Source organism: Carcharhinus amblyrhynchos, unplaced genomic scaffold (genome assembly GCF_965287045.1).
Source record: "Carcharhinus amblyrhynchos unplaced genomic scaffold, sCarAmb.v2.hapA chromosome_281, whole genome shotgun sequence".
Taxonomy (NCBI): domain Eukaryota; kingdom Metazoa; phylum Chordata; class Chondrichthyes; order Carcharhiniformes; family Carcharhinidae; genus Carcharhinus; species Carcharhinus amblyrhynchos.
The window spans coordinates 26149-53728 of NW_027650021.1; the positions used below are offsets into that span (position 1 = coordinate 26149).

Sequence of the window (27580 nt, forward strand, 5' to 3'; positions counted from 1 at the left end):
TTACCTCATGGGGATCATATTTGTGTTAATCACCAGCTTTCTTGTGCTCAGAGAGGTGGCTGTAAGTTAATATAAGCACAAATGAATGTATTAACATTTGGTGTCCGCACACGCACTGAGACTTGCTTTGAAGGCACAGCCTCCACTCTAATCAAATCGAGGCAACTCTTTGCCCCGCCAGCGATGAGATCAGTCAAGACGGTGACTCACTTTGGACTGGGGGAGGGGGGTGAGTGGGTGGGTGGAGGGGTGGGGAGGGGGGGTGAGTGGGTGGAGGGGTGGGGGAGCTGTGCTCAGCGGGATGCGACTCATTCTGATTGCTTTCTGCCAGGCACAGAGGGAGAGAGAGAATGTCACTGCAGCCCATCCTCGCAAAACCGTGCGCAGACAAACAGCCGCTGTGATACAAAACACAAACTTAACACAGAAATCTTGTGTGTGTCTGTGCGCGCGGGCGTGTGTGCGGATATTGTGTGTGGGCAAAGGGCACACGATGGTGAGGGGCAACAACCAAGGCAGAGGAATAAAGAGGGCCTGTCTTTCGGGTCTGACAGACAAACAAGGTTTCTTGCAGTTGGTTCGAAAGCTGGAATCATCAGTGAACCAATTCTAGGAAGGCAGCCAAAGTGGGCTGCTGTCAGACTTGGAGAGTGGTAATTAAGCCACAGTCTGTTCCGACAGAATCCAAACAAGGACATTAGTCCAGGTTGGCAGCAAGTCGTAGCATCCCGACAGTGAGGAAGAGGCCATTCGGCCCATCGAGCCTGCGCCGACAACAATCCCACCAGCCCCTTTCGCCACAACCCCATCATTTACCCCAGCTAGTCCCCCTGACACCAAGGAGCAATTTAGTACAGCCAATCCACCCAACCCGCACATCTTCACACTGTGGGAGGAAACTGGGGCACCCGGAGGAAACCCACGCAGATACGAGGAGAATGTGCAGACTCTGCACAGACAGTGACCCCAGCCGGGAATCGAACCCTGGCAGCTGCGAGGTGGCAGTGCCAACCACTGTGCCAGTGATAGGGGGGAAGCTGTGAGCGAGGACCCACCAGCGCTCTCCATTCCCCTCTTCACACCAATATCCTCCCCTCCCATTGGAGTGTTGACCGTCTGAGTGCATGCTCCTTGGGTGTGAGCGGAGTGTCAGCCTCCAGAGCCTGTTGGGCGGTGAGCGGTGGACTGCCAGTCTGACAGACAGCTTCAACTCCCCCTGCCCTCAATTCCCACCAGCGTACAACAATCCGATCACACACACTAGATGGGGAGGAAACTTGCCATGGTCCCTTCGACAGCACCTCCAAACCTACAACCTCTACTATTTAGGACAAGGTACATGGGAACGCCACCTGCGAGCTCCCCTCACAGTCACTCACCACCCAGACTCGGAAATAGATCATTCTTATTATTTCCTCAGCCCAGGTTTATTTCTCTTCGAGTTTAAATCCAGACTCGAAACGTCACCTCTATTCTCTCTCCACAGACGCTGTCAGACCTGCTGAGATTTTCCAGCATTTTCTGCTTTTGTTTCAGCATCCAGAGTATTTTGCTTTTCATAGAATCCCTACAGCGCAGAAGGCGGCCATTCCGCCCATTGAGCCTGTACTGACAACAATCCCACCCAGGCCCTATCCCCATATATTTACCATGCTCATCCCCCTGACACTAATGGGCAATTTAGCAAGGCAAATCCACCTAACCCGCACATCTTCGGAGTGTGGGAGGAAACCCATGCAGACACAGTGAGAATGTGCAGACTCCACTCAGACAGTGACCAGACACCGGAACTGAACCTGGGACCCTGGTGCTGTGAGGCAGCAGAGCTAACCACCGTGCCATCGGTGTGACCCTGTCTGTCTATCATTGGGGTAGACAGATGGACTTGGGTTTAAAGTTTAAAGTCAAAGCTCTGGCAAGTTGGGTTCACACCATGTGTGGGCAGCACGTTGGCGCTGCTGCCTCACAGCACCAAGGACCTGGGTTCAATTCCCAGCTTGGGTCACTGTCTGTGTGGAGTTTGCACATTCTCCCCGTGTCTGCGTGGGTTTCCTCTGGGTGCTCCGATTTCCTCCCACAGTCCGAACGACGTGCTGGTTAGGGTGCATCGGCCGTGCTAAATTCTCCCTCAGTGTAACCCGAACAGGGGCAGGAGTGTGATGACACTCGGATTTTCACAGTAACTTCACTGCAGTGTTAATGTAAGCCTACTTGTGACATTAATAAATAAACTTTAAACTTAAAGCTTCCAATCTACCTCTGTGCAAATGTTTGTGACTCTCCAGTGGTTCTGTATTGAACTCTGCATGGTAACACTTCCATCAAGCACCTTGGAATGTTTGTACTGAATCAAAGGCGCTATAAAAATGCAAATTAGTCTTAAAGGGAAGAGGCACTTGCCCGGGGCACTGTTCACTCATCATAAACCTATCCGGATTTGTCGCCACGTTGCAGACAGCCCGTGATTCAATGCCAACCTGGCCCCCATGAAAGGGAGCTAGTAGGGAGAAGTTAAAAACTAAAAGCTGCTCACACTGACCCGTTAGATATTTATTACCTGCCATCATCTTCTGGGCTTCGTAAGGTTCCATGTAACCATCGTTCTCGGCCACTTTCTCTGATCCAACCTGAGCCACGCCAACCTGCTTAGCATCGAAAGGATCAGCATAGTCTTCCAGAATAATGACCTGTCAGCGACACAAATTAAAACGCAAAAGGAGACAGATTATACACTGAGCGCTCGTTGAATGGGTAATTGTTTCTGTATGTGTTTAAAATCTGGATTCCACAGCCCTGCGGGCGTGGAGATCAGTAAATCTCTCAATAATGCAAGGAGAGAAAGCTTCGTCAAGGTGACAAACTGTAAGGTGTAAATAATGTTGAGGTCAAACCTTTGATACCGACACAACACAACACGGCGAAAGCAAAGTGGCAGATAACCGTTAATCTCTCACTCAAGAACACAGCAAGGAGAGGGGCAATGGCAGATTCATCACTTCAGGTACCAACTTCCTCATTCTAACAGTTTTCTTCATCCTGTTGCCTCCACTCTCATCCCCTGGCGAGGAATCCTTCAAACCCCACCATGTCAAAGCCCACTCGAACGCCAGGTCCTATTGCAAAGGCCGCCAGCTATCTGACTGTGGCGGGCATCGCCAGGCCCCAATTCTTCCCTGGCCCCCAGTGCCCACTTCATGCTCGCGCTTCCCAGCTTGGGTGGCAATCAGCCCATACAGATTCCCAACTGATTCTCATATTCACTTCCCAGCCATTCCTCCCACTCCGGGATGGGCCGCCCAACTGCGAAAAGGCATGGATTCAAACTCATTATATGGTATTTGAACTGCCTAGGGTGGCACAGTGGTTAGCAGTGCTGCCTCACAATGCCAGGGACCCGGGTTTAATTGCTGCCTCATGTCACTGTCTATGTGCAGTTTGCATATTCTTCCCGTGTCTGCGTGGGTTTCCTCCACGTGCTCTGCTTTCCCACAGTCCAAAGATGTGGTCAGGTGGGATTAGCCATGCTAAATTGTCCCTTGGTGTTCAAAGATGTGTAGGTTAAGTGGGGTTAACCATTGGAAAATTGCTCCTTATGTCCACGTTGTGTAGGTTAGGCCATGCTAAATTGTCCCTTAGCATTCAAAGATGAGTAAGTTAGGTGGATTGGTCATGCTAAGTTGCCCCTTAGGGTTCAAATATGTGCAGGTTAAGTGGGATTAGCCATGGAAAATGTGTGGTTTGGGGCTAAGGAACAGGTAGAAGGCTGGGTAAGATGGTCTGTCAGACACTTGATGGGCCAAATGGCCTCTTCTGCACTGTAGGGATTCTATGGTTCTGGGTGCAGAGATTAGGGTCAGACTAGCATCAGTAAACCACACTCAGGAGATGGGGGCAGGGGGAACTGGTCAGGAGGGGAATTTTACAGTAACTTCATTGCAGTGTGAATGTAAGCCCACCTGTGACTAATAAATAAGCTTCACTAGAAAGAGTTTATCGATGGTTTGCAGGCACTTCCATCAACTAATTGACAAACAAGTATTTCATCAAAGGCTGAGAGACGCACAGACCCCGAGAGCTGCCTTCACGTGGGCAAGGTCACGACACAGTGGGCATTGCCAGGAAGCAACTTCAGACGTTTTCCCGAGCGCAGGGTGTGGGATCTACACCGGATAAAACAGGACAAGTGATGAGACAGCTGGGAAGTGGAGAGGAGGAGGAGGAGGAGGCAGGAAATATCAGTCTCCAGCCACAGGAAGGTAAACGCCCAAAGTGTGCTGGCTGCATCGACAAACTCCTCTGCCTCATCACCCTCCTCTGCAAACAGCTGGCGTGAAGGAAAAATCAGAGTTTCTCCATTTATTTCCTCTGCTCTGCGTGCTTTAATTCCCCACGCCCTCTCCTACCCCCGAGGGTCTGGTTCCACTTGAGGAAGGAGGACCCTCAAGGGTGCCATTAACCTTCCCACACATCTCCAACTCCGAAGCACAGTGGTTGTCCAATAAAAGTCTGGAATTAATAAATAGTGACTCATGGGGACTGGGGAATTGTGTTGGTTTACTCATGTCCTCAAGTAAGAAGTCTCACAACACCAGGTTCAAGGCAAACGGGTTTATTTGGTAGCACGAGCTTTCCGAGCGTTGTCCCTTCATCAGGTCACTGGCCCTAACCTCACAATGTTTGTGATGACAGGAAACGAACCGTCTACCCAGGATTGGAGTTCGCACAAGATCCCTCGCCCGCCCCCAGCACCTTTCCCAGTGCCCGCCATCCCTACCTCCTTCCACTCATGAAATGGGCACTTAGGCAAGATACCCGCCAATGCCCCGTAAAGCCTTAACCCCACCCCACCCACAAAGTGGGACGCAGAGAGGGCAGACCAACTCTTTGTTGAACGTAACATAAGAACATAAGAAATAGGAGCAGGAGTAGGCCATCCAGCCCTTCGAGCCTGCCCCGCCATTCAATAAGATCATGGCTGATCTGTCGTGGCTCAGTTCCACATTCCCGCCCTCTCCCCATAACCCTTAATCCCCTCTCTTATCAAAAACCTATCAACCCGCGTCTTAAAAATATTTAGCGAGGCAGCCTCCACCACCTCAATGGGCAGAGAATTCCAGAGATTCACCACCCTTTGAGTGAAGAAGTTCCTCAACTCCATTCTAAACCGCCCCACCTTTATCTTGAGGCTGTGCCCCCTAGTCCTACTGTCCTTTCTGAGCGGGAAGAGTCTCTCCACCTCTATCCTATCCATCCCATTCAACATCTTATACGTCTCAATGAGATCTCCCCTCATTCTTCTAAACTCTAACGAGTACAAGCCCAGTTTATTCAGCCTCTCCTCATAGCTCAACCCCCTCAACTCAGATTCTCCCCCCAACCCCGCACCCGGGTATAAATCCAAATCTCCCTTTAGGAAGAGAGTTTCGAAACGCTCAGGATTTGAAAAGGGGGTAAATGGAACAGTAGGCACCTTGTTGGGCAGAGGGACTCTGGAGGTTGGGGTGGGTGCAGCGCAGAGGGGTGGGACTGATTGAAAAGCCAGTAAAACACAAGCCGGAGGCACGCTGGTGTGAGCAGAAATTGGATATGTCAGTCGATGTGTCAGTGGCATGTATTTTCTTTCGACGGTTGCTAGTTTAGCTCCCGAGATGAGCTGCAGCCTTGCGAGCAGGCGGCAATATCAATTACACCCTGTCAGTCAAAAGCAATCTCAGCGACAAGTCCAAATATTCCTCCGTCATCGCCTACCGAGACACAGGCTCAGACCCCAGACTCTCATCACCTTCAGACACTGATATATCCCCCCCACCCTCCGGCATTCCCACCTCTCCTGGGTTTTTTTTTATCCTCACGTTCCTGTTGGTCTCCAGTTGTTGGGTGTCATTCTAAACCATACGGCACTGACAGGCGGGGAAGGTGCACTGGGGCGCGACCAGAAGACAGCACGCAAAATCAACCAGGTTCCAGCTCCTGGACACTATCCCCTAATTAGACACACACATGCACTCTCATTGAGAGAGAGAGACAGAGAGAGAAAGGGGGTGGGGGGAGAGGCAGAGTGAGACACACACACACACAAAGAGAGAGAGGGAGGGGCAGAGAACACAGAGACAGAGAGAGATGACAGAGACAGCAGGGAAAAGAGAGACAAAGACACACACATACAGAGGGAGAGAGAGAGATTGGGGGGGGAGACAGAGAGATGGGGGGGGGAGACAGAGACACACACACACACAGGGGGAGAAGCACAGAGAGAGAGAGGGAGAAACACAGGGAGAAAGCAACAGAGAAAGAGTCAGAGACAGAGACACAGCAAAAGACAGATAGACAGAGGGAGAGACAGAGACTTAGGGAGAGCGTGACAAAGAGAGGGACATAGACACGCAAATACACAGCGACAAAGAGAGAGACAGATACACACACACACACGAACAGAACGAGTTGCACAAAGACAGAGAGAGCGAGACACAAAAATCGAGAGAGGGAGAGAAGAGAGACAATGAGTGACACAGAGAGGGGGAAAGCAACGTGGAGAGAGGTAGAGAGAGACAAAGACTGAGAAAGAAACAGAAAGAAAGACAGAAGACAGACGTAGTAAAATCAACTGTGTGTGTAAACACAGTAAGAAGCCTCACAACACCAGGTTAAAGTCCAACAGGTTTATTTGGTAGCAAAAGCCACTATCTTTTGGAGTGCTGTTCCTTTGTCAGGTGAGTGGGAGTTCTGTTCACAAACAGGGCATATAAAGACACAAACTCAGTTTACCAAATAATGATTGGAATGCGAGTCTTTACAGGTAATCAAGTCTTCAAGGTACAGACAATGTGAATGGAGAAAGGGTTAAGCACAGGTTAAAGAGATGTGTATTATCTCCAGACAGGACGGTTAGTGAGATTTTGCAAGTTCAGGTAAGTTGTGAGGATTATAAATAGTGTGACATGAACCCAAGATCCCGTCTTCATGTGTGGTTATCAGTTTCTGCACAGCGATTCTGCGTGGTCGTGTGTCGTGAAGGCCTCCTTGGAGAACGCTTATCCAAAGATCAGAGGCTGAATGCCTGTGACCGCTGAAGTGTTCCCCAACAAGAAGAGAACATTCTTGCTCGGTGATTGTCGAGCAGTGTTCATTCATCTATTGATGTAGCATCTGCCTGGTCTCCCCAGTGTACCATGCCTCAGGACACCCATTCCTGCAGCGTATCAGGTAGGCAGCATTGGCCAAGTCGCAAGAGTATGTACTATGTAACTGGTGTTCTCATGTGAGATGATGGCATCCGTGTCGATGATCTGGCACACCTTGGAAAGATGCTTGGCCCTCTCTGCACTCACATTGTCTGTACCTTTAAAACTTGATTACCTGTAAAGACTCATATTCCAACCATTATCCTGTAAATTGAGTTTGTGTTCGTATATGCCATTTGCGAACATAACTCCACTCACCTAAGGAAGGAGCAGCGCTCCGAAAGCTCACGATTCCAAATAAACCAGTTGGACTTTAACCTGGTGTTGTGAGACTTCTTTCTGTGCCCACCCCAGTCCAACCGGCATCTCACATCATGGCACTAACACATAGATGTAAGATGTCAGCCTCAGGGGTGGACATAGCTAGCTTTTCAACAACTTTTTCCAAAGGTCGAGGAGTCTAAAACTAGAGGGCACAGGTTTAAGGTGAGAGGGGAGAGACACAAAATTGTCGAGAGGGGCAATTTTTTCACACAGAGGGTGATGAATGTCTGGAACAAGCTGCCAGAGGTAGTAGTAGAGGCGGGTACAATTTTGTCTTTTAAAAAACATTTAGACAATTACATGGGTAAGATGGGTATCGAGGGATGTGGGCCAAATGCGGGCAATTGGGATTAGTTTAGGGGTTTAAAATAAAAGGGTGGCATGGGCAATTTGGGCTGAAGAGTCTGTTTCTATGCTATAAACCTCTATAACTCTGTAACTCTGACACAGCAATCTCTTCTCATTTCTGGAGCAAAATGAGTTTTTTTATGTTTTATAAACCGATCCTCACGCGGTGACCCCTAACCACGAGCAGTTCCAGTTGCGTGGCTGTCTCTAAGCCTGTTTGTGTTTCTCTGTCGCTGGGCTTTATTCTGATCTCTAATGTGTGCCTGTTCTTCGCTCTCTGATATTCGCTCGATGTCAGTGACTGAGTTTGTGTGTGGCGCTTCTCCTTTTCTCCCTGCACCCACACGGCTCCCTCCTCACAGCTCCCCGATTCTAACCTCACCTCACTCGATTGCGATGCTGGCAGAGTCGAACAGCCAACCCACAGTCATACCCGAGGTTTACCGTGATGGGTGCCCAGTGGAGGTGCCATTGGATGCCCCGTGAAGCAGAGACCCCTTCTCCCCCAACGAGGAGCCAATGGATGGAGAGAGCGAGAGCGCACGAGGGCGAGAGGAGCAGGAAAAGGTTAAACCAGGGGGGCTGCAGCTCTCCTCACACACCATGACGGATTTATCCACTCTCCTCCGAGCTGGGAATTGGGAGCAGTCTCTGTGTAAGCTTTAACAAGTGGCAATTTGCAACAGTCACCCAGAGATTGCAGACAGAGGTCAATCTCCTAGCTGGTTCCAACCTAGACAACTCTTGACAGAAAGAGGGAGGGGGTAACGAGTGGGGAGAACAGAGACACAGACAGAGAGTGACAAAGAGAGAGAGGGAACATACACTGCGACAAAGAGGGAGAGAGGGGAGAGGGTGACAAAGAGAAAGGGACACACACACACACAGAGCAACAGAGAGACAGCAGGGGAGACAGAGACATAGAGAGCATGACAGAGAGACGGAGACACACAGTGACAGAGAGAGAGGGGTAGGAGACAGAGACATGGAGAGAGTGACAAAGAGAGGGGGAGACACACACACAGAGCAACAAACAGACAGAGAGACACACACAAAGACATACACGCACATAGAACAGAGGGGGGGAGAGACACACAAATTGAGACAGGGAGAGGAGAGAGAGAGACAATAAGAGACACAGTGAAAGGGGGAGAGCAATGTAGAGAGAGGGAGAGAGAGAGAGAGAGACAAAGACTCCCTGACCACTCCAAAAAGATGCAAAATCATAACTAGAATGAGTGAGCTGCCAGTCAGCCTCCAACCCTTCCTACTCTCAGTTCCACTCGTCAAATCCAGCCTGGATTGTCTTTTTAAAAGATATTATTCCATGGAATGTTGGCATCGCTGACCCATGATGTGGAGATGCCGGTGTTGGACTGGGGTAAACACAATAAGAAATCTCTCAACACCAGGTTAAAGTCCAACAGGTTTATTTGGTAGTAAATGCCACTAGCTTTCAGAGCGCTGCTCCTTCGTCAGGTGAGTGGAAAGTTCTGATCAGAAACAGGACATATAAAGGCACACACAGTTTACAGAATACTGATTAGAATGCAAGTCTTTCCAGCTAGTCTTAAAGATACGGACAATGTGAGTGGAGATAACATTAAGCATAGGTTAAAGAGATGTGTATTGTCTCCAGACAGGACAGTTAGTGAGATGTTGTAAGCCCAGGCAAGTCATGGGGGTTACAGATAATGTGATATGAACCCAAGATCAGAGACCCCTCTGCCACCAGTTCCAGCAGGAACTCGCATCCCCCTAGGCAACAAGTAAAGATTGGCCTCAGCACCCCTTAGATAGGTGAGAGGTTAGCTTGGCAGACAACCCCCTTTTCATCATCACCCCAGTGTGCACCATGGGTAGTGCACACCCAGCAATCAGAGGGCCCAAGCAGATACAAAAGGCTAACATTAACGCTGCAATGAAGTTACTGTGAAAATCCCCTAGTCGCCACACACTGGTGCCTGTTCAGGTACACTGAAGGATAATTTAGCATGGCCAATGCACCCTAACCAACACGTCTTTCAGACTGTGGGAGGAAACCACATCTTGGTCTGGGCTCCTGCTCTGCCCAAGACCACAAGAAACTACAAAAGGTTGTGAATGTAGCCCAATCCATCACACAAACCAGCCTCCCATCCATTGACTCTGTCTACACTTCCCACTGCCTTGGCAAAGCAGCCAGCATAATCAAGGATCCCACACACCCCGGACATTCTTTCTTCCACCACCTTCCATTGGAAAAAAGATACAAAAGTCTGAGGATACGTACCAACTGATTCAGGAACAGCTTCTTCCCTGCTGCTGTCAGACTTCTGAATGGACCTACCCCGCATTAAGTTGATCTTTCTCTACACCCTAGCTCTAACTGTAACACTACATTCTGCACTCTCTCCTTTCCTTCTCTATGAATGGTATGCTTTGTCAGTACAGAGCGTAAGAAACAATACTTTCCACTATACACGTGTCAATAATGAATCAAATCAAAAAACTGGAGCACCCGGAGGAAACCCGTGCTGTCATGGGGAGAACGTGAAAACTCAGACAGCGATCCGAGCTGAGGAATCTAAATGATGCCTCCCAAAGCCGGATAGCTCATACAAAGAATAAGCTCTTAGGTTAAAATACTATGGCGCACACAGCAGGAGTGCAGGCAGACTCCGGGGAGACGGTAGAGGCTTTCAGAGAAGGAGGAAGCATTAAAATAATGAAGTAAATTTATTACAGGGAGCCAGGGGGCCAGGGTGAAATGGAACGTGCTTTAATGTGAACTCAGAGTTCGAGTTATGTGATACTGCTCGAGTTAGTCATTCCCCAAACGTCAGCCAATACATGAGCTTGCATTTATATAGCGCCTTTCACAATCTTAGAAGGCACCAAATTAAACATTTTTAACTGCTGTCACTGTTGCAGCATCAGGAAATGTAGCAGCCACATTTTGCACAGCAAGATTTCACAAAAAAAAATACGATAACAGTCTATTCACAGAATCACAACAGTGCAGGAGGTGGCCATTTGGCCCATCAAATCTGCACTGTTTTTGTATCCCTTACCCTCTCTCCCATCCTATCTCCGTAACCCACATGGCTAATCCACCTAACCTGCACATCTTGGTACACTAAGGGGCAATTTAGCATGGCCAATCTACCTAACCTACACATCTTTGGACATGATGTGGAGATGCCGGCGTTGGACTGGGGTGGGCACAGTAAGAAGTCTCACAACCCCAGGTTAAAGTCCGACAGGTTTATGTGGTAGCACGAGCTTTTGGATGAGTGATGAAGGAGCGGCACTCCGAAAGCTCGTGCTGCCAAATGAACTTGTTGGACTTTAACCTGGTGTTGTGAGACCTCTTACTGCATCCTTGGACACGAAGGGGCAATTTAGCATGGCCAATCCACTTGATCTGCACATCTTGGGACTGTGGGAGGAAACTGGAGGAAACCCACGCAGACGCAGGGAGAACATGCAGACAGTCGCCGAAGACTGGAATTGAACCCGGGTCCCTGGCACTGTGAGGCAGCAGTGCTAACCACTGCACCAGCGTGCCACCTCTTTTCTTTGGTGATGCTGGTTGAAGAATAAATCTCTGCCAGGGCACAAGGGAGAACTCCCCTGCTGCATGGTGCTGTGGTATCCTTCATGCCCATCGTAGTGGGCAGACAGGGACGTGGCACCTGTGACAGTGCAGCACTTCCCCAGCACTGCGCTTAGGGAGTGCCAGCCTGAGACTTGTGTTTCACTGCCAGAGAGCATAAAATACTGAGGGAAGCTAATGTTAAAACTCCCTCCTCGCTCACCCAGGGCCCCCCAACTGCTTAAATCACAGCTGTGACTACCCACTGCTTACAGCAGACACGTTCACATCGATTCCCCCACCCTCCCCCCAGCTATTGCCCGGGGCCTGGTCTGCTTCATTCACGCAAAAAGGGAGTCCTTCCATCATCTGCCTGCCACATGTAACATTCTAAAAAGTCTGACAACACCAGGTTTTAGTCCAACCTATTTATTTGATAATATTATCAAATAAATAGGTTGGACTAAAACCTGGTGTTGTCAGACTTTTTACTGTGTTTACGCCAGTCCAACACCGGCATACCCACATCACATGTAACATTCAGCAGGGGTCACCCCCCACCCCCAGCCCTCAGGCTGCCGATAAGACTGAGCTGCTCAGGCCAGGAAGGCTCGCCGTGTCCGAGATGTGTTGCAGACGGGACGTGTCGAACAGTCAGCCGTCTCCCCACGGGGCTGGAGACAGAAGTCTGCGACAAACCAATCAGCCTCTTGTAATTGTATTAGTCGCGAGATTCCAGCAAGGAAACAGATTTCACACCCGTGTGCTCAAGTGTTAATCATGCCAGCTTGACATCTCTCTGGTGAAGTCACGCAAATAGCTCTGCACTCGCTCACTCAGCCCAGCCAGCCGACCCTGTGTCACAGTATCAGAACCCCAATACCCTCCTCCAACACCCCTCCCAGAATCATACAATCCCTGCAGTGCAAAAGGCGGCCATTCGGCCCATCGAGCCTGCACCGACCCACCCAGGCTCTATTCCCGTAACCCCACATATTTACCCTGCTAATCTCCCTGAGATTTAGGGTCAACTTAGCATCAACTTAACCTGCATATCTTTGGAGCAGAACAGTGGCGCAGTGGTTAGCATTGCTGCCATCGGACTTTTGAATGGACCTACTTTGCATTAAGTTGATCTTTCTCTATACCTTATGATTGCAACATTACATTCTGCACTCTCTCCTTTCCTTCTCTATGAACTGTATGCTTCGTCTGGATAGTGTGCAAGAAACAATACTTTTCACTGTATGTTAATACATGTGACAACAATAAATCAAATCACAGCACTAGGGACGCAGCTTTGGGTCCGTGTGGAGTTTGCATGTTCTCCCCGTGTCTGCGTGGGTTTCCTCCGGGTGCTCCAGTTTCCTCCCACAGCCCAAAGATGTGCAGGTTAGAAGCATCAGTGGGATCACGACGTGGGGTAACAGGAAAAGCCTGGGTAAGAGTCAGTACAGACTCAGGGCCGAATGGCCTCCTTCTGCATTGTAAGGATTCTGTGATTCTATGAAACCAGAGCACCCAGAGGAAACCCATGCAGATACAGGGAGAACATGCAAACTCAGCACAGTCACCCAAGCCGGGAATCGAACCTGGGACCCTGGCATTGAGGCAGCAGTACTAATCACTGTGCCACCATGCCACTGCAATCTAGAACAAGGCAACTGAGCCAAAATGCTATCTTGTAACCCTCCTGTTGCCGACGAAACATTTGTGCGCTGGTCACCGCTTAGCATGGAAAAAGAACAGCTGACACAGGAGGGCAAAGAATGGGCACTGCGCCACTCAGATAACCTCAAACAGCTTTGCCAATATCTCCATCAGAAAAGGATTCTCCTCCCTCTCTCAGTCCCTGCACACTGACTACAGTGAGTACAGGAAGAGAGGACATTGGCAGTGAGTGTTTTGATGCTGGGATCAGACAGAAATTGCATCCTCTCCTTATTTTCTTAATTTCAAACACAAGCTTACAGACATAAGGCTGATCATAACTGACTATATACATCATTCTCATGAGATGGGACAACTCATTGGAAGAGTGTAGAGGGAGCTTTACTCTGTACCTAACCCCGTGCTGTACCTGTCCTAGGAGTGTTTGATGGGGGACAGTGTAGAGGGAGCTTTACTCTGTATCTAACCCTGTGCTGTACCTGTCCTGGGAGTGTTTGATGGGGGACAGTGTAGAGGGAGCTTTACTCTGTATCTAACCCTGTGCTGTACCTGTCCTGGGAGTGTTTGATGGGGACAGTGTAGAGGGAGCTTTCCTCTGTATCTAACCCCGTGCTGTACCTGTCCTGGGAGTGTTTGATGGGGGACAGTGTAAAGGGAACTTTACTCTGTATCTAAACCAGGAATATTTGATGGATTTGTTTTATCCTTTCTTGAGATACGGGCATTGCTGGCTGGGCCAACATTTACTGACACCCCCCAATTGCCCACGTGTCTCTCTCGACCATTTCAGAGGGCAGTTGAGAGTCAACCACATTGCTGTGGCCCTGGAGTCACATGTGGGCCAGACCAGGTAAGGACGGCAGATTTCCTTCCCTAATGGACATTAGTGAACCAGATGGGTGTTTTTTGATGACAAGCGACCATGGTTTCATGGTTTCTTATACTGTACTGACACTAGCTTTAGATTCTAGATTTTATTAGTTGAATTTAAATTTCACCAGCTGTCATGGTGAGATTCAAACCTCCCAAAGTATTAGCCCAGATGTCCAGATTATTACGGGCAGCGCGGTGGCACAGTGGTTAGTGTTGCTGCCTCAGCGCCAGGGACCTGGGTTCAATTCCGGCCTTGGGTGAGGTCCGTGCGGAGTCTGCACATTCTCTCCGTGTCTGCATGGGCTTCCTCCGGGTGCTCAGGTTTCCTCCCACACTCCAAAGATGTGCAGATTAGGTTGATTGGCCAGGCTAAATTGCCCCTTAGTGTGAGGGAGATTTGTAAGATAGGTGAGTGGAGTTACAGGAAAAGGATCTGTGTGGGATTGTGATCGATGCAGACTCAATGGGCCGAATGGCCTCGTTCTGCACTGTAGGATTCTACGATTAACCCAGTGATTATGCCACCATACTCCCCTTGTGTCGAGAGAGTATTTTTTTATTAGCTGTTCAACCACAGGAGGCATCACAGTCTTGTACTGCTTTGTACTTTCTGACAGCTGTCAGTGGATAGCGGATTGAGGAATGGACAATGACTCGCTCTTGCTTGCCCAGGGAATGTTTTGCAAACCAATGCAGTGCCAATTTAGCAGAGACACGGGCAGAGCAGGGGAACCAAACTCCTGATCTTCCCAGTCTCGGCGGCTGGTTCTTAAGCACCAGACGCACTCATACTAATCCTGAGTAAACTCCCTCACAGATGTCCAGGCTTGATACGGACATTCTGTTTTACTGTTCTGATGTACACGGTCAAATCACAACTTATTTTCATACTGCGGTCAGTTTGCCAAAACAATGTTCTGTTTGAGTCAAGATTTCTACAGTCTGCAAAGGGCTAATTTGCCTATCTCTGCTGCACAGCGAGTTTACCCATTCAGTCACAACTAATTCTGTCAGAGCTCAAGAGGTTAGAACCTCACAATGCTCTGCCTAGTGAATACACTGCCCAAACTGGTGCCAACTGCACCAGCCAGAGATAGCTGCAGGTTTGATCATTAGTCAACGGTCAGGTTGCTCTCAGTAAGGCAGATGGGTAAGAGCCATAACTGGCATCAGAATTCCTTGGCTAGGATGGGGAATATGTCATTTAATGATGGGGACAGTGTAGAGGGAGCTTTACTCTGTATCTAACCCCATACTGTACCTGTCCTGGGAGTGTTTGATGGGGACAGTGTAGAGGGAGCTTTACTCTGTATCTAACCCTGTGCTGTACCTGTCCTGGGAGTGTTTGATGGGGGACAGTGTAGAGGGAGCTTTACTCTGTATCTAACCCCGTGCTGTACCTGTCCTGGGAGTGTTTGATGGGGGACAGTGTAGAGGGAGCTTTACTCTGTATCTAACCCCGTGCTGTACCTGTCCTGGGAGTGTTTGGTGGGGGACAGTGTAGAGGGAGCTTTACTCTGTATCTAACCCCGTGCTGTACCTGTCCTGGGAGTGTTTGGTGGGGGACAGTGTAGAGGAGCGTTACTTTAGTGAAAGCACTGGCCTGTGGAAGAGTGGGTCAGGACATGATCCAGTTTGGCTGTGCTGCCTCCCCGGACACACTGCCCACTAACATACAGAAAGAGAAACAGTCTCGGACAGACAGATGTATGTCCCAGTGAAAGCTGCCTTGAATCAACTATATTCAGAGCACCAATTACATTGGTGGAGAATTCAGGAAGGGAAGAATTCTGCAGACCAAAAGGGTTGGGTGAGCTGGGGCTCTCTCTGGGAAGTGACTTTACCTCAATTGGAGTCGACAGCAGAACAGAATAAAAATGGATTTAAAACAGGATATAGCCAGTCCAATCAGCAATGATCAGGCTACAGCTTCAGACAAAATAATGCTAGGCAGCACAGTGGTTAGCACCATTGCCTCACAGTGCTAGGGACCCAGGTTCGATTCCCGACTTGGGTCACTGTCTGTGTAGAGTTTGCATGTTCTCCCTGTGTCTGTGTGGGTTTCCTCCCGCACTCCGAAGATGTGTAGGCTAGGTGGATTGGCCATGCTAAATTGCCCCATATTGTTCCAAGAAGTGTAGCTGAGATGGATCCGCCATACGTAAATTTCCCCTTAATGTCCCAAGATATGTTAGGTTAGGCAGATTGGCCGCGCTAAATTGCCTCTTAGTGTCCAAAGAAGTGCAGGTTAGATGGATTGGTCACGCTAAATGTGCTGGGTTACAGGGATAGGGTGGGAGATGGGGCTTGGGTATGATGCACTGGTATAGATTTGATGGGGTGAATGGCTCTCTTTGCACTGGAAGGATTCTGTGATAGTACGCTACGCCAGAGATTATCCAGTCTGTACACTGTTGCGAGCACGCTTCAGCTCAGAAACTAAGCCGGACTGAACATTGAGAATGACTCGGACAGAATGGAAAATGCTTGACAATTACTTCAGCTTTTTAACCACTCAGCCATGATCTGCTTGATTTGCTTCTCAGTGAGTTTCATTCAGATTAATCTGCTTTACATGGTTAATGAACAGCTGCTCTGAGCCATTTCCGCGGAACAGGAGGTAAAATTCTTTGGACAGAGCGAAAGGGAACTTTCCTTTTCAATTTTTCAGCTCCATAGCTCCCTAACCCCAACCCATAGCTCAGCCAAGAGGCCTTTCTTCGTGTGAACCAGCACCCCCACCGTTCACTCCCACCTAACAAGTGCTGTTCCACCATGGACAGAGTCATAATCTGATCCTCACTCTGACCGTTGAATACATTTACAAGGGCTGGGTGACACGGATCAGAATGGGATGATTATACTGTACCTCAAGGGTCAGCATCTTAAATAACATTCCCCAAGTATGCAAGATTTGATTTATTATTGTCACTTATATTGGGATACAGTGAAAAGTATTGTTTCTTACGCATTATAGAGACAAAACATACTGTCCCTAGGGTGGAAGGAAATGAAAGGGTGCAGAAGGTAGTGTTACAGTCATACTTAGGGTGTAGAGAAAGATCAACTTAATATATGGTAGGTCCATTCGAAAGCCTGACAGCAGCAGGGAAGAAGCTGTTCTTGAGTCGGTTAGAATCATATAATCCCTACAGTGCACAAGGCAGCCATTCAGTCCATAGATTCTGCACGGATAATGATCCCTCCCAAGCCCTATTCCCATAATGCCACAGATTTACCCTACTAATTCCTTCCGACCCCCGACACTAGGGTTAATTTAGCATGGCCAATCAATCTAACCCGCACATATTTGGACTGTGGGAGGAAACCGGAGCATCCAGAGGAAACCCACGCAGACACGGGGAGAACGTGCAGTCTCCACAAAGACAGTGACCCAAGCCGGGAATCGAACCCATGCCACAGTGCTGAAACTTACGGAATCTTCTCAGTGCAAAAGGAGGCCATTCGGCCCATTGAACCTTTACTGGGTTGTTGAGAAGGGTGTTCGACCGAATCCCACTCCCCTGTCACCCCTGGCCTTGTGGAAGGCCACCGCAGCCAAGACCAGAACAACTCCTTCAAGCTGCAAGGAATCGAACAGGGTAATGGCGATCCAGAACACTGCAGTGCCGCTATCCCCATGGACCACAGACAGCGAATCAGACCCAATGCCATTCTAAATCAATGATGAAAGTGAGCAGTGACTTTGTGTGCTATACTGGGGTAAACCTCCCTCCAAAACCCCCTTTTGTTTCTGCTCTATGGTACTTCCTCTACCTGCTTCCCCCTTGTGTAATGAAGCACTCCAGGAACCGAAGGGGGAAATTAGAATGATAAGCACATACTCCCAGTGTTCGAACATTCCTCGAATGTCAGTTAATTAACTCAGGTATTAGTCACCAGTGCTCATTCCTGCCATGTTGTAACGCTGCGGGATGCTGCATAGTTCTGTTGCAACATTCCTCTGCTCTCCTCTGTCACTGTGTCAAAGTCAACATCCCTCTGAATATAACCTCCCCTTCATCCCGAATTCTTGAGACTCAACCTGTAATCTGTTCACCTCTGCAGTGGTGCAAACTCCCTGCTTTGTCATGGCCTCAATCTGCTCTCCACCCTTGATCTAAACCACAAACCTCATGCCGTTAATTCTTGGGAGTTGTCTTCATCTTGGCTCTTGGCTCTGTCGTGCAAATCTGAACCTTGACCCTCCTCCCTCCCCCTATCTCTGTCTCCTCCAAACAGGCCTTCCCTCTGGTGCGCACACACGTGTAAATGGCTGGGTACATCAATGGTATCGGTTAAGGTCCAAAAGACGGCACCTCTGACAGGGCAGCACCTTCCTCAGTGATGCACGGGGAGTGTCAGCCACAATGTTGTGCTCAGTTTTTTGGAATGGGGACCTGAAGCCACAGCATCCTGACACTTAAAAACAAACACACAACACCCTTAACAGTAATGAACAACAAAGGCGGCTCAGCAGTTAGCACTGCTGCCTCACAGTGCCAGGAACCCAGGGTTCGATTCCCAGATTGGGTCACTGGCTGTGTGGAGTCTGCACGTTCTCCTCGTGTCTGCGTGGGTTTCCGCAGGTACTCCGGTTTCCTCCCACAGTCCGAAAGACATACTGGTTAGGTGGATTAGCCATGCTAAATTCTCCCTTAAGTGTCCCAGGATGTGTAGATTAGGGGGATTAGAGGGTAAATGTGCAGTTATGAGGACAAGGTCTGGAATGGGATTGCTGCCGGTGCAGACCTGATGGGCTGAGTGGCCTTCTTCTGTCTCATTTAAAATTGAACAAGGCATAGAGAGGATCTTGGGGGGCAGAGTAGGAAAGTGGAGATGAGACAGAAAGATCAGCCTTGGTCTTATCGAGTGGTGGTGTAGATTTGAGGGGCTGAATGGCCTAGTCCTGGTTACTTTGCTGCCATACAGTGTAAAGCTCATAGGCCACAGTGTTAGAAACAGCAGCAAATTTCTCAGGAGACTAAGGAAATTCCCCATGTCCGCTATGACTCTGACCAATTTTTACAGATGCACCATAGAAAGCATTCTTTCTGATTGTATCACAGCTTGGTCTGGGCTCCTGCTCTGCCCAAGGCCGCAAGGAACTACAAAGGGTTGTGAATGTAGCCCAAACCATCACACAAACCAGCCTCCCATCTATTGACTCTGTCTACACTTCCCGCTGTCTCTGCTTTTTGTTTTGCCCTCTTTGAAATTGGAGTCAAAGAGCTTTATACTCATACAGCATCTTTGAAGATATGCTATCTTTGTAAGCAAGTCGCAAAGGGCAACTCTACAAACTAGATGGAAGAATGCCACTCTTTATTGGCCAAAGAAAATCACCATGCCATGGCTCAGTGGGTAGAATTCTTACCCCAGAATCCAAAGGTTCTGGGTTCAAATCCCATTCCTGAAACCTGATCGGAAATCTGACATTCCAGGTGGCACATTTTTACAGATCACCATAGAAAGCATTCTTTCTGGTTGTATCACAGCTTGGTATGGCTCCTGCTCTGACCAAGACCGCAAGAAACTACAAAGGGTTGTGAACTTAGCCCATTCCATCACGCAAACCAGCCTCCCATCCATAGACTCTGTCTACACTTCCCGCTGCCTCGGCAAAGCAGCCAGTATAATTAAGGACCTCACGCACCCCAGACATTCTCTCTTCCACCTTCTTCCATCAAGAAAAAAAACACAAAAGTCTGAGGTCACATACCAACTGACTCAAGAACAGCTTTTTCCCTGCTGCTGTCAGATTTTAGAATGGACCTGACTTATATCAAGTTGACCTTTCTCTAAACCCTAGCTATGACTGTAACACTACATTCTGCACCCTCTCCTTTCCTTCCCTATGTACAGTATGCTTTGTCTGCATAGTGCGCAAGAAACAATACTTTTCACTGTATCCAATACGTGACAAAAATCAATCAAATCAAATCAACATAGAATCCCTGCAGTGTGGAAGGAGGCCATTCAGCCCATCGAGCCTGCACTGACAACAATCCTACCCAGGTCCTATACCCGCAACCCCACATATTCACCTTGCTAATCCTCTTGACACTAGGGTCAATTTAGCATGACCAATCAATCTAACCAGCACGGTCTTTCAGACTGTGGGAGGAAACCAGAGCACCCAGAGGAAACCCACACAGACACGGGGAGAACGTACAGACTCCACACAGACAGTGACCTGAGGCTGGAATTGAACCTGGGTCGCTGGCGCTGTGAGGCAGCAGTGCTAACCACTGTGCCACCTTGAAGCAAGATCAGACATAGGAATCGTACAATGTTTCTGACAAGCTTTCTAAAAGTTCATTACAGTTTCAGTGTTTGCAACAACACCAGGCAAAACATTCCAAGTATCAACAATTATCTGTGAAAAAATAATTGCGAGTAATAAACACAAACTAAATTTCTGTCATTTGTGCTGATGACCATGTAAAACAGTGTAATTGTGAATGTTTCAGGCTTTGAGGTACAAATGTCAAGTAGCAATTTATAAAGTTCAACTAAATCAAAATTCTTCTCTAAAGATTGTAATCCAAGAATTCAAGACTTCAATTCCAGCCTTGGGTCACTGTCTATGCAGAGAGTTCGGACATTCTCCCCATGTCTGCGTGGGTTTCCTCTGGGTGCTCCGGTTTCCTCCCAAAGATCATACAATCCCTACAGCGCAGGAAGAGGCCATTGGGCCCATCGAGTCTGCACCAACCACAATCCCACCCAGGCCCTACCCCCATATCCCTACATATTGACCCACTAGTCCCTCTAACCTACGCATCTAACGGGCAAATTTAGCATGGCCAATCAACTTAACCTGCACATCTTTGGACTGTGGGAGGAAACCAGAGCATCCGGAGGTAACTCACGCAGACATGAGGAGAATGTGCAACCTCCGCACTGAGAGTGACCCAAGCTGGGAATCGAACCCAGGTCCCTGGAGCTGTGAAGCAGCAGTGCTAACCACTGTGCTACCGTGTCACACATATTCAGGTTAGGTTGATTGGACATACTAAATTGACCCTCGTGTCACAAGGTGTATAGGTTAGGAGGGTGGAACATGCTAGCTTGCCCCTTAATGCCAGGGGAACCAGCAGGGTAAATGTGTGGGGTTATGGGAATAAGGCCTGGGTGGGATTGTTGTCAGTACAGACTCGATGGGCTGAATGGCCTCCTTCTGCACTGTAGGGATTCTATGAATTCTTAAGCACTCCTGTTATTCCCCTCTTACATTTTCCTGGTAACACATATCTTTGCACTCTCTCTATAAACTGCATACCTTCTGAAATTGTAAATTCCAAACATCTGGATGCATACTCCAGGTGTGGGTACCAGCTGCTTATAGGGTTTAAGATAAACACTGACATCCTAACTCAAAAAGGATCCATTCAGTGCTGGCCAACCATTTTCTGCCCACTGTACCGCTGAGCCACATGGTTTATAAACTTTACTCATAACAGTCACACTCTCACCCCTTTACAATGGTTCAATGTGCTAAAGGTTCACATTACTCTTTTACATCATGACAGGTTCAGCAAAAGGTGGTAAAGCTTAAAGTTTATTTATTAGTCACAAATAAGGCTTACATTAACACTGCAATGAAGTTACTGTGAAAATCCCCTGGTCACCACACTCCGGCACTGTTCGGGTACACCGTGGGAGAATCTAACACAGCCAATGCACCTAACCAGCACGTCTTTAGGACAGTGGGAAGAGACTGGAGGAAACCCACGCAGACACGGGGAGAACATACAGACTGTCACCCAAGCCAGGAATCGAACTTGGATCAAGCTGCAGGTGGTGATAATATTCAGCCCCGAGTTCCAGGAAAAGCTTGGGGTAAATACTTGAAGGTGAAAAAAAAATTTTAAAAAAGATTTTTCACTCAGAGGGTGGTGAGTGGGTGGAATCGGCTGCCGTCGGTGGTGGTAAAGGCGAACTCGCTGGCGTCTTTTAAAAGACTTCTGGATGAGTATATGGGATCTAATGGCATTGGAAGTTACAGATAGTTCTATGGCTTGGTAGGTATAGACGTGATCGACGCAACTTGTGGGCCGAAGGGCCTGTTTGAGCTGTAGTGTTCTATATGTCGCAGGGTAAACCAGTCAAGATTAGATTCAGAGTCCACTCGTAATGCCATTCACATATCTCAATAACATCCACTACTGGCAGACAGTCAATACTTTTTCTGTAGAACAAACTCAACATTTAACTTGAATGCTTATTTAAACTTATATAAATAATGGAGTGATGCTAAACAGGCAAATCTCATCTTAGAATTCAGAACCACAAAGCCTGAATGGGAATGAGTCACAGAATCAGCACCAATTCCAGCAGTGCTGTACCAGTACTATACCCCAGTGTTATATAGCGACAGACCCGTCCCCACCAGTACTGTACCCATGTTATACAGTGACAGATCCATCCCCACCAGTACTGTACTCGTGTTATACAGTGACAGACCCATCCCTCCAAGTACTGTACCCCAGTGTTATACAGTGACAGACCTATCCCCACCAGTACTGTACCCCAGTGTTATACAGTGACAGACCTATCCCCACCAGTACTGTACCCCAGTGTTATAGTGACAGACCTATCCCCACCAGTACTGTACCCCAGTGTTATAGTGACAGACCTATCCCCACCAGTACTGTACCCCAGTGTTATACAGTGACAAACCCATCCCCACCAGTACTGTACCCCAATGTTATACAGTGACAGACCCATCCCCACCAGTACTGTACCCCAGTGTTATACAGTGACAAACCCATCCCCACCAGTACTGTACCCCAGTGTTATACAGTGACAAACCCATCCCCACCAGTACTGTACCCCAGTGTTATACAGTGACAGACCCATCCACACCAGTACTGTACCCCAGTGTTATACAGTGACAAACCCATCCACACCAGTACTGTACCCCAGTGTTATACAGTGACAGACCCATCCACACCAGTACTGTACCCCAGTGTTATACAGTGACAAACCCATCCCCACCAGTACTGTACCCCAGTGTTATACAGTGACAAACCCATCCCCACCAGTACTGTACCCCAGTGTTATACAGTGACAGACCCATCCACACCAGTACTGTACCCCAGTGTTATACAGTGACAAACCCATCCCCACCAGTACTGTACCCCAGTCTTGCACAGTGACAGACTCGTCCCCACTGGTCTTGTATCCCAGTTTTATATAGTGACAGACCCAGCCCATCCAGTATTACAACTCGCTACCAACCTATTGAATCTGCTTCATGTAGAAAGTCCCAAGTATTTTTTTTTGTAATTGCTTTCTGTCAATGTCCCACGTAGTTGATGGTGGATTAATTCCACACCAGAGAGTTAATGACGGTGATGATAGCGCTGTATGTTAATTCCAAGAGAACAGCAGTCAAGCAACAACCCACAGGATCCATGTCCACTACACTCACCCCTCCAAAACTGCCTGCACAACTGACCTTTAAACCAAGCACGAATAAACATTCAGAGTGCTGCTGTAATGTGTACATTTCTAATTCAGTGCATTGCTTAGAGAGCCAGAGAGACATCAGTAAATACAAGTTGAAACCTGGAGCACTTTCTGGGACTGAGTGGAGACAGCGACTGCAGACTGTTGTTTTGAAGGATTGGACAAAAAAAATCTCAGCGGCTCTTCACCCTGGGGTTTTATCCACTTTATAACATTCCCTCCCCAGAGCCTGTCCAAATTTGGAAGGACAGATCTGTCAGCACAAGCCTGGGCATTTATCCAAGTCAAAAGCCATCACATAAAAACCAGCACGCTTTAGTGAAAATTATAAACAGGAAATTTCACCAGCAGAAAACTGGGAGGTGCTTTCCCCAGGATTCTGAAGACAATCCCACTCGATACTGAACCCCCATTTTCGATACTGACTTAGTGGAATTCAGATAGGAACAGTTTGAGAGCTATAACTGGCCTCAAGAGCACTGGGATGAGGAAGAGGCATGGCGGGTAGAAATCAGGCAGCTCCTCTGTTTTACCATCCAGTGACAGGCCCATCCCCAGTGTTATACAGTGACAGAACCACCCCCAGCAGTACTGTACCCCAATATTATACAGTGACAGACCTATCCCAACCAGTACTGTACTCCAGTGTTATACAGTGACAGAACCACCCCTACCAGTAATATACTCCAGTGTTATACAGTGACAGAACCACCCCCACCAGTACTGTACCCCAGTGTTATACAGTGACAGAACCACCCCCACCAGTACTGTACCCCAATATTATACAGTGACAGACCCATCCCAACCTGTACTGTACCCCAATATTATACAGTGACAGACCCATCCCCACCAATACTGTACCCCAGTGTTATTAAGTGACAGACCCATCCCCACCAGTGCTGTGCCCCAATGTTATACAGTGGCAGACCTGTCCCCATAGTACTGTATCCCAGTGTTATACAGTGGCAGTTCTGTCCCCACCAGTTCTGTACCCCAATGTTATACAGTGACAGGCTCAACCCCACCAGTACTGCACCCCAGTGTTATACAGCGACAGACCTGTCCCCACCAGTACTGTACCCCAGTGTTATACAGTGACAGACCCGTCCCCACCAGTACTGTACCCCAGTGTTATACAGTTACAGACCCATCCCCACCAGTACTGTACCCCAGTGATATACAGCGACAGACCTGTCCCCACCAGTACTGTACTCCAGTGTTATACAGTGACAGACCCATCCCCACCAGCACTGTACCCCAGTGTTATACAGTGACAGACCCATCCACACCAGTACTGTACCCCAGTGTTATACCACGATAGACCCATCCCCACCAGTACTGTACCCCAGTGTTATACAGCGACAGACCCATCCCCACCAGTACTGTACCCCAGTGATATACAGCGACAGACCTGTCCCCACCAGTACTGTACTCCAGTGTTATACAGTGACAGACCCATCCCCACCAGCACTGTACCCCAGTGTTATACAGTGACAGACCCATCCACACCAGTACTGTACCCCAGTGTTATACCACGATAGACCCATCCCCACCAGTACTGTACCCCAGTGTTATACAGCGACAGACTCGTCCTCACCAGTACTGTACCCCAGTGTTATACAGTGACAGACCCATCAACACCAGTACTGTACCCCAGTGTTATACAGCGACAGACCCATCCCCACCAGTACTGTACCCCAGTGTTATACAGCGACAGACCCATCCCCACCAGTACTGTACCCCAGTGTTATACAGTGACAGACCCATCAACACCAGTACTGTACCCCAGTGTTATACAGTGGCTAAAAAGTAGACATAAGGCATGAGAACACGTCTGTGATGCTCTCCATAGTGGAATAGGCTGTCTTCTCTCCCGATCCAGATTGACACAGAGACAGTTTACAGTGCAGGAGTCCGTTCGGTCCCTCTACATTCTGGCGGCTCTTTGTAGAATGAAGTGCTTGGTGCTCTCCCCTCACGGTCCTGTCCCTTAGCTGCCTCGCTGCAAACATTCTCCCAATTTATTCAGAAACAGATTCCTGTGTTGGAACAGTCCACATTCTGACACCTTTCCCTCCGCTCTCAGTGACAACTCGAAATGGGTTAAAATCCCCTTCAGGGATGCCTGAGCTTCCCAGGCCCTCACATCTTCCCAAACTGCACAACACCCACACCCAGGGAATAGCCCTGACACCGGGTGGGGATGGGGATGGAGAGAAAGTTGCAGGCAGAGACAAAGAAAGAATAACTTTCATTCTTCTCTCTCTCTCTCCCGTGGGATATAAAGTGAATTGAAATAAACGGGAGAGAGGCTTGTAAAAATGTGACGAGGAAGCCAGAGAGAAATAACCTTTAAATCGCAGCTCATTTCTGATATTGAAGAGTTGGAAGCCAAAATATCTTCTAACAATTCAGAATCAAAATATTTCATTTCAAAAAACAGAAGGACTTTATTTGGGGGGGGGGGGGGGGCAGCACTGGAACAAAAAAAACTTAATTGGAAAAAAAAACAAGTGTTTCACTGGAAACAAAGCATTTAATTGGGAAAACAAAGTATTGCATTGGAAAAAAAAGCAAAAAATATTAATTGGAAAAAAATCGTACGTATTTCACTGGAAACAAAGTGTTTCATTGGAAATGTTTTTAAAAATTAAATTGGAAAAAACACATTTATTTGGAAAGACAAAATTATTTCATTGAAAAATAAAATTTAATTGGGGAAAAAACAAAGGAATTTTATAGGAAAGACGCAAAGGTATTTATTTGGAAAGACATTATTTCATTGAAAGACAGAAGTATTTCATTGGGAAAACATGAAGGAATTTTATTGGAAAACACAAAGGTACTTATTTGGAAAAACATTATTTCATTGATAAAACAATTATTTCATTGGAAAATACACAAAGATATTTAATTGGAAAGACAAAAGTATTTCATTGGGAACAAACTTTTACTGGGGAAAGAACGAAAGTATAAAAATATTTCATTGGAAATAAAGTATTTCACGAGGAAACACTGTTTCGCTGGAAAAGGCTGAAGTCTTAGGCTGGAAACAAAGTATTCCATTTCAGAAACAAAGTATTAGAGTGGAAACAAAGTGTTTGTGTTGCAGGAACACTAGGGGAGTTTGGCAGCGAGCGCTCTCACCTTGCCCTGGCTGCTGTCCTCGGGAGATGTTGGGGACTTGCTGCAGCTTTTCTCGGGGTTCTCCACTTTGATGAGGCGGTGTTTGGGGGAGATGAATCTGACATCGGGAGAAGCTGCTTTCTTGGCGGGGTGAGGGTGTGGAGAGGAGCCGGTTAAGGTGCCTCCAGGCACGAGAGCGCCGCCGCCCCCAGCCGCCTCCCCCTCGGAGCGGAGCCGCTGCAGCCCCCGGTAAGGATCCTCGAAGTCCCGCTCCTTCTGCAGCTTGTAGGCGGCCAGGATGTCGGGCTCTCCCACCGCCCGGGGCCGGTAGTCGGGTTTGGGGGGCTGCGGGGGCCCCTTGCTGCTCCTGAAGCCCAGGTGCTCCTTGAACCATTTGGCCATCGCTGCAGCCGCGCATCGCTGTGCCCGGGCCGGTGTCGCTGGGCTCCTCTCCCCGTCTGCCTCCGCTCCCGCTCCGGCTCCGGATCGCAGGGCGAGGCAGAGACACAGAGGAACTCCAGCGCCGCCAACCGGCACCGCAGCCCCTTACACAGGGACAGGGAGACAGAGAGGGAGAGATAGAGAGAGATAGGGAGATAGGGAGGAGAGACTGAGAGAGACAGAGACAGAGAGGGAGAGATAGAGGCAGAGACAGAGATAGAAAGAGAGAGGGACAGAGAGATAGAGGGAGAGACAGAGGAATGGAGAGGGAGATATATATATATAGAGACAGAGAGATAGACAGGGACAGAGAGACAGAGAGGAATAGGGAAGGAGAGTAGTACAGAGAGAGAGGGAGGGAGAGGGTTACAAAGGGAGAGATAGACAGGGACAGAGAGAGGGAGAAATAGAGAGGCAGAGATAGACAAGGACAGAGAAAGGGAAAGACAGAGAGAGGAATAGGTAGAGATAGGGAGGACAGAGAGGGGATAGAGAGATAGAGGGAGGGGGAGAGAGATAGATAGAGAAGGAGGTGGGGGAGACCGACAGAGGGAGGAAGAGA

General features: G+C 48.4%; 1 protein-coding gene across 1 annotated transcript; it reads right to left on the bottom strand.

Annotated features, from left to right (window-relative positions):
* Window positions 1–27092, bottom strand: LOC145338994 (SH2 domain-containing adapter protein D-like). The gene is made up of 3 exons (XM_080183415.1): window positions 26599–27092; window positions 2558–2687; window positions 1–59 (listed from the first exon to the last, which is right to left on the bottom strand). The coding sequence occupies exons 1-3, from the start codon at window positions 26977–26979 to the stop codon at window positions 1–3; spliced, it is 570 nt and encodes a 189-aa protein (XP_080039541.1). The 5' UTR covers window positions 26980–27092.
* Between the last annotated feature and the right edge of the window lie 488 nt (window positions 27093–27580).

Coding starts and splice junctions, on each gene's coding strand:
- LOC145338994 (XM_080183415.1), bottom strand. CDS start 26,979: ATGGCCAAATGGTTCAAGGAGCACCTGGGCTTCAGGAGCAGCAAGGGG. Junction 2,688..26,598: donor AGGACAGCAGCCAGGGCAAG/GTGAGAGCGCTC, acceptor TGTCGCTGACAG/GTCATTATTCTGGAAGACTA. Junction 60..2,557: donor AGCCCAGAAGATGATGGCAG/GTAATAAATATC, acceptor ATTAACTTACAG/CCACCTCTCTGAGCACAAGA.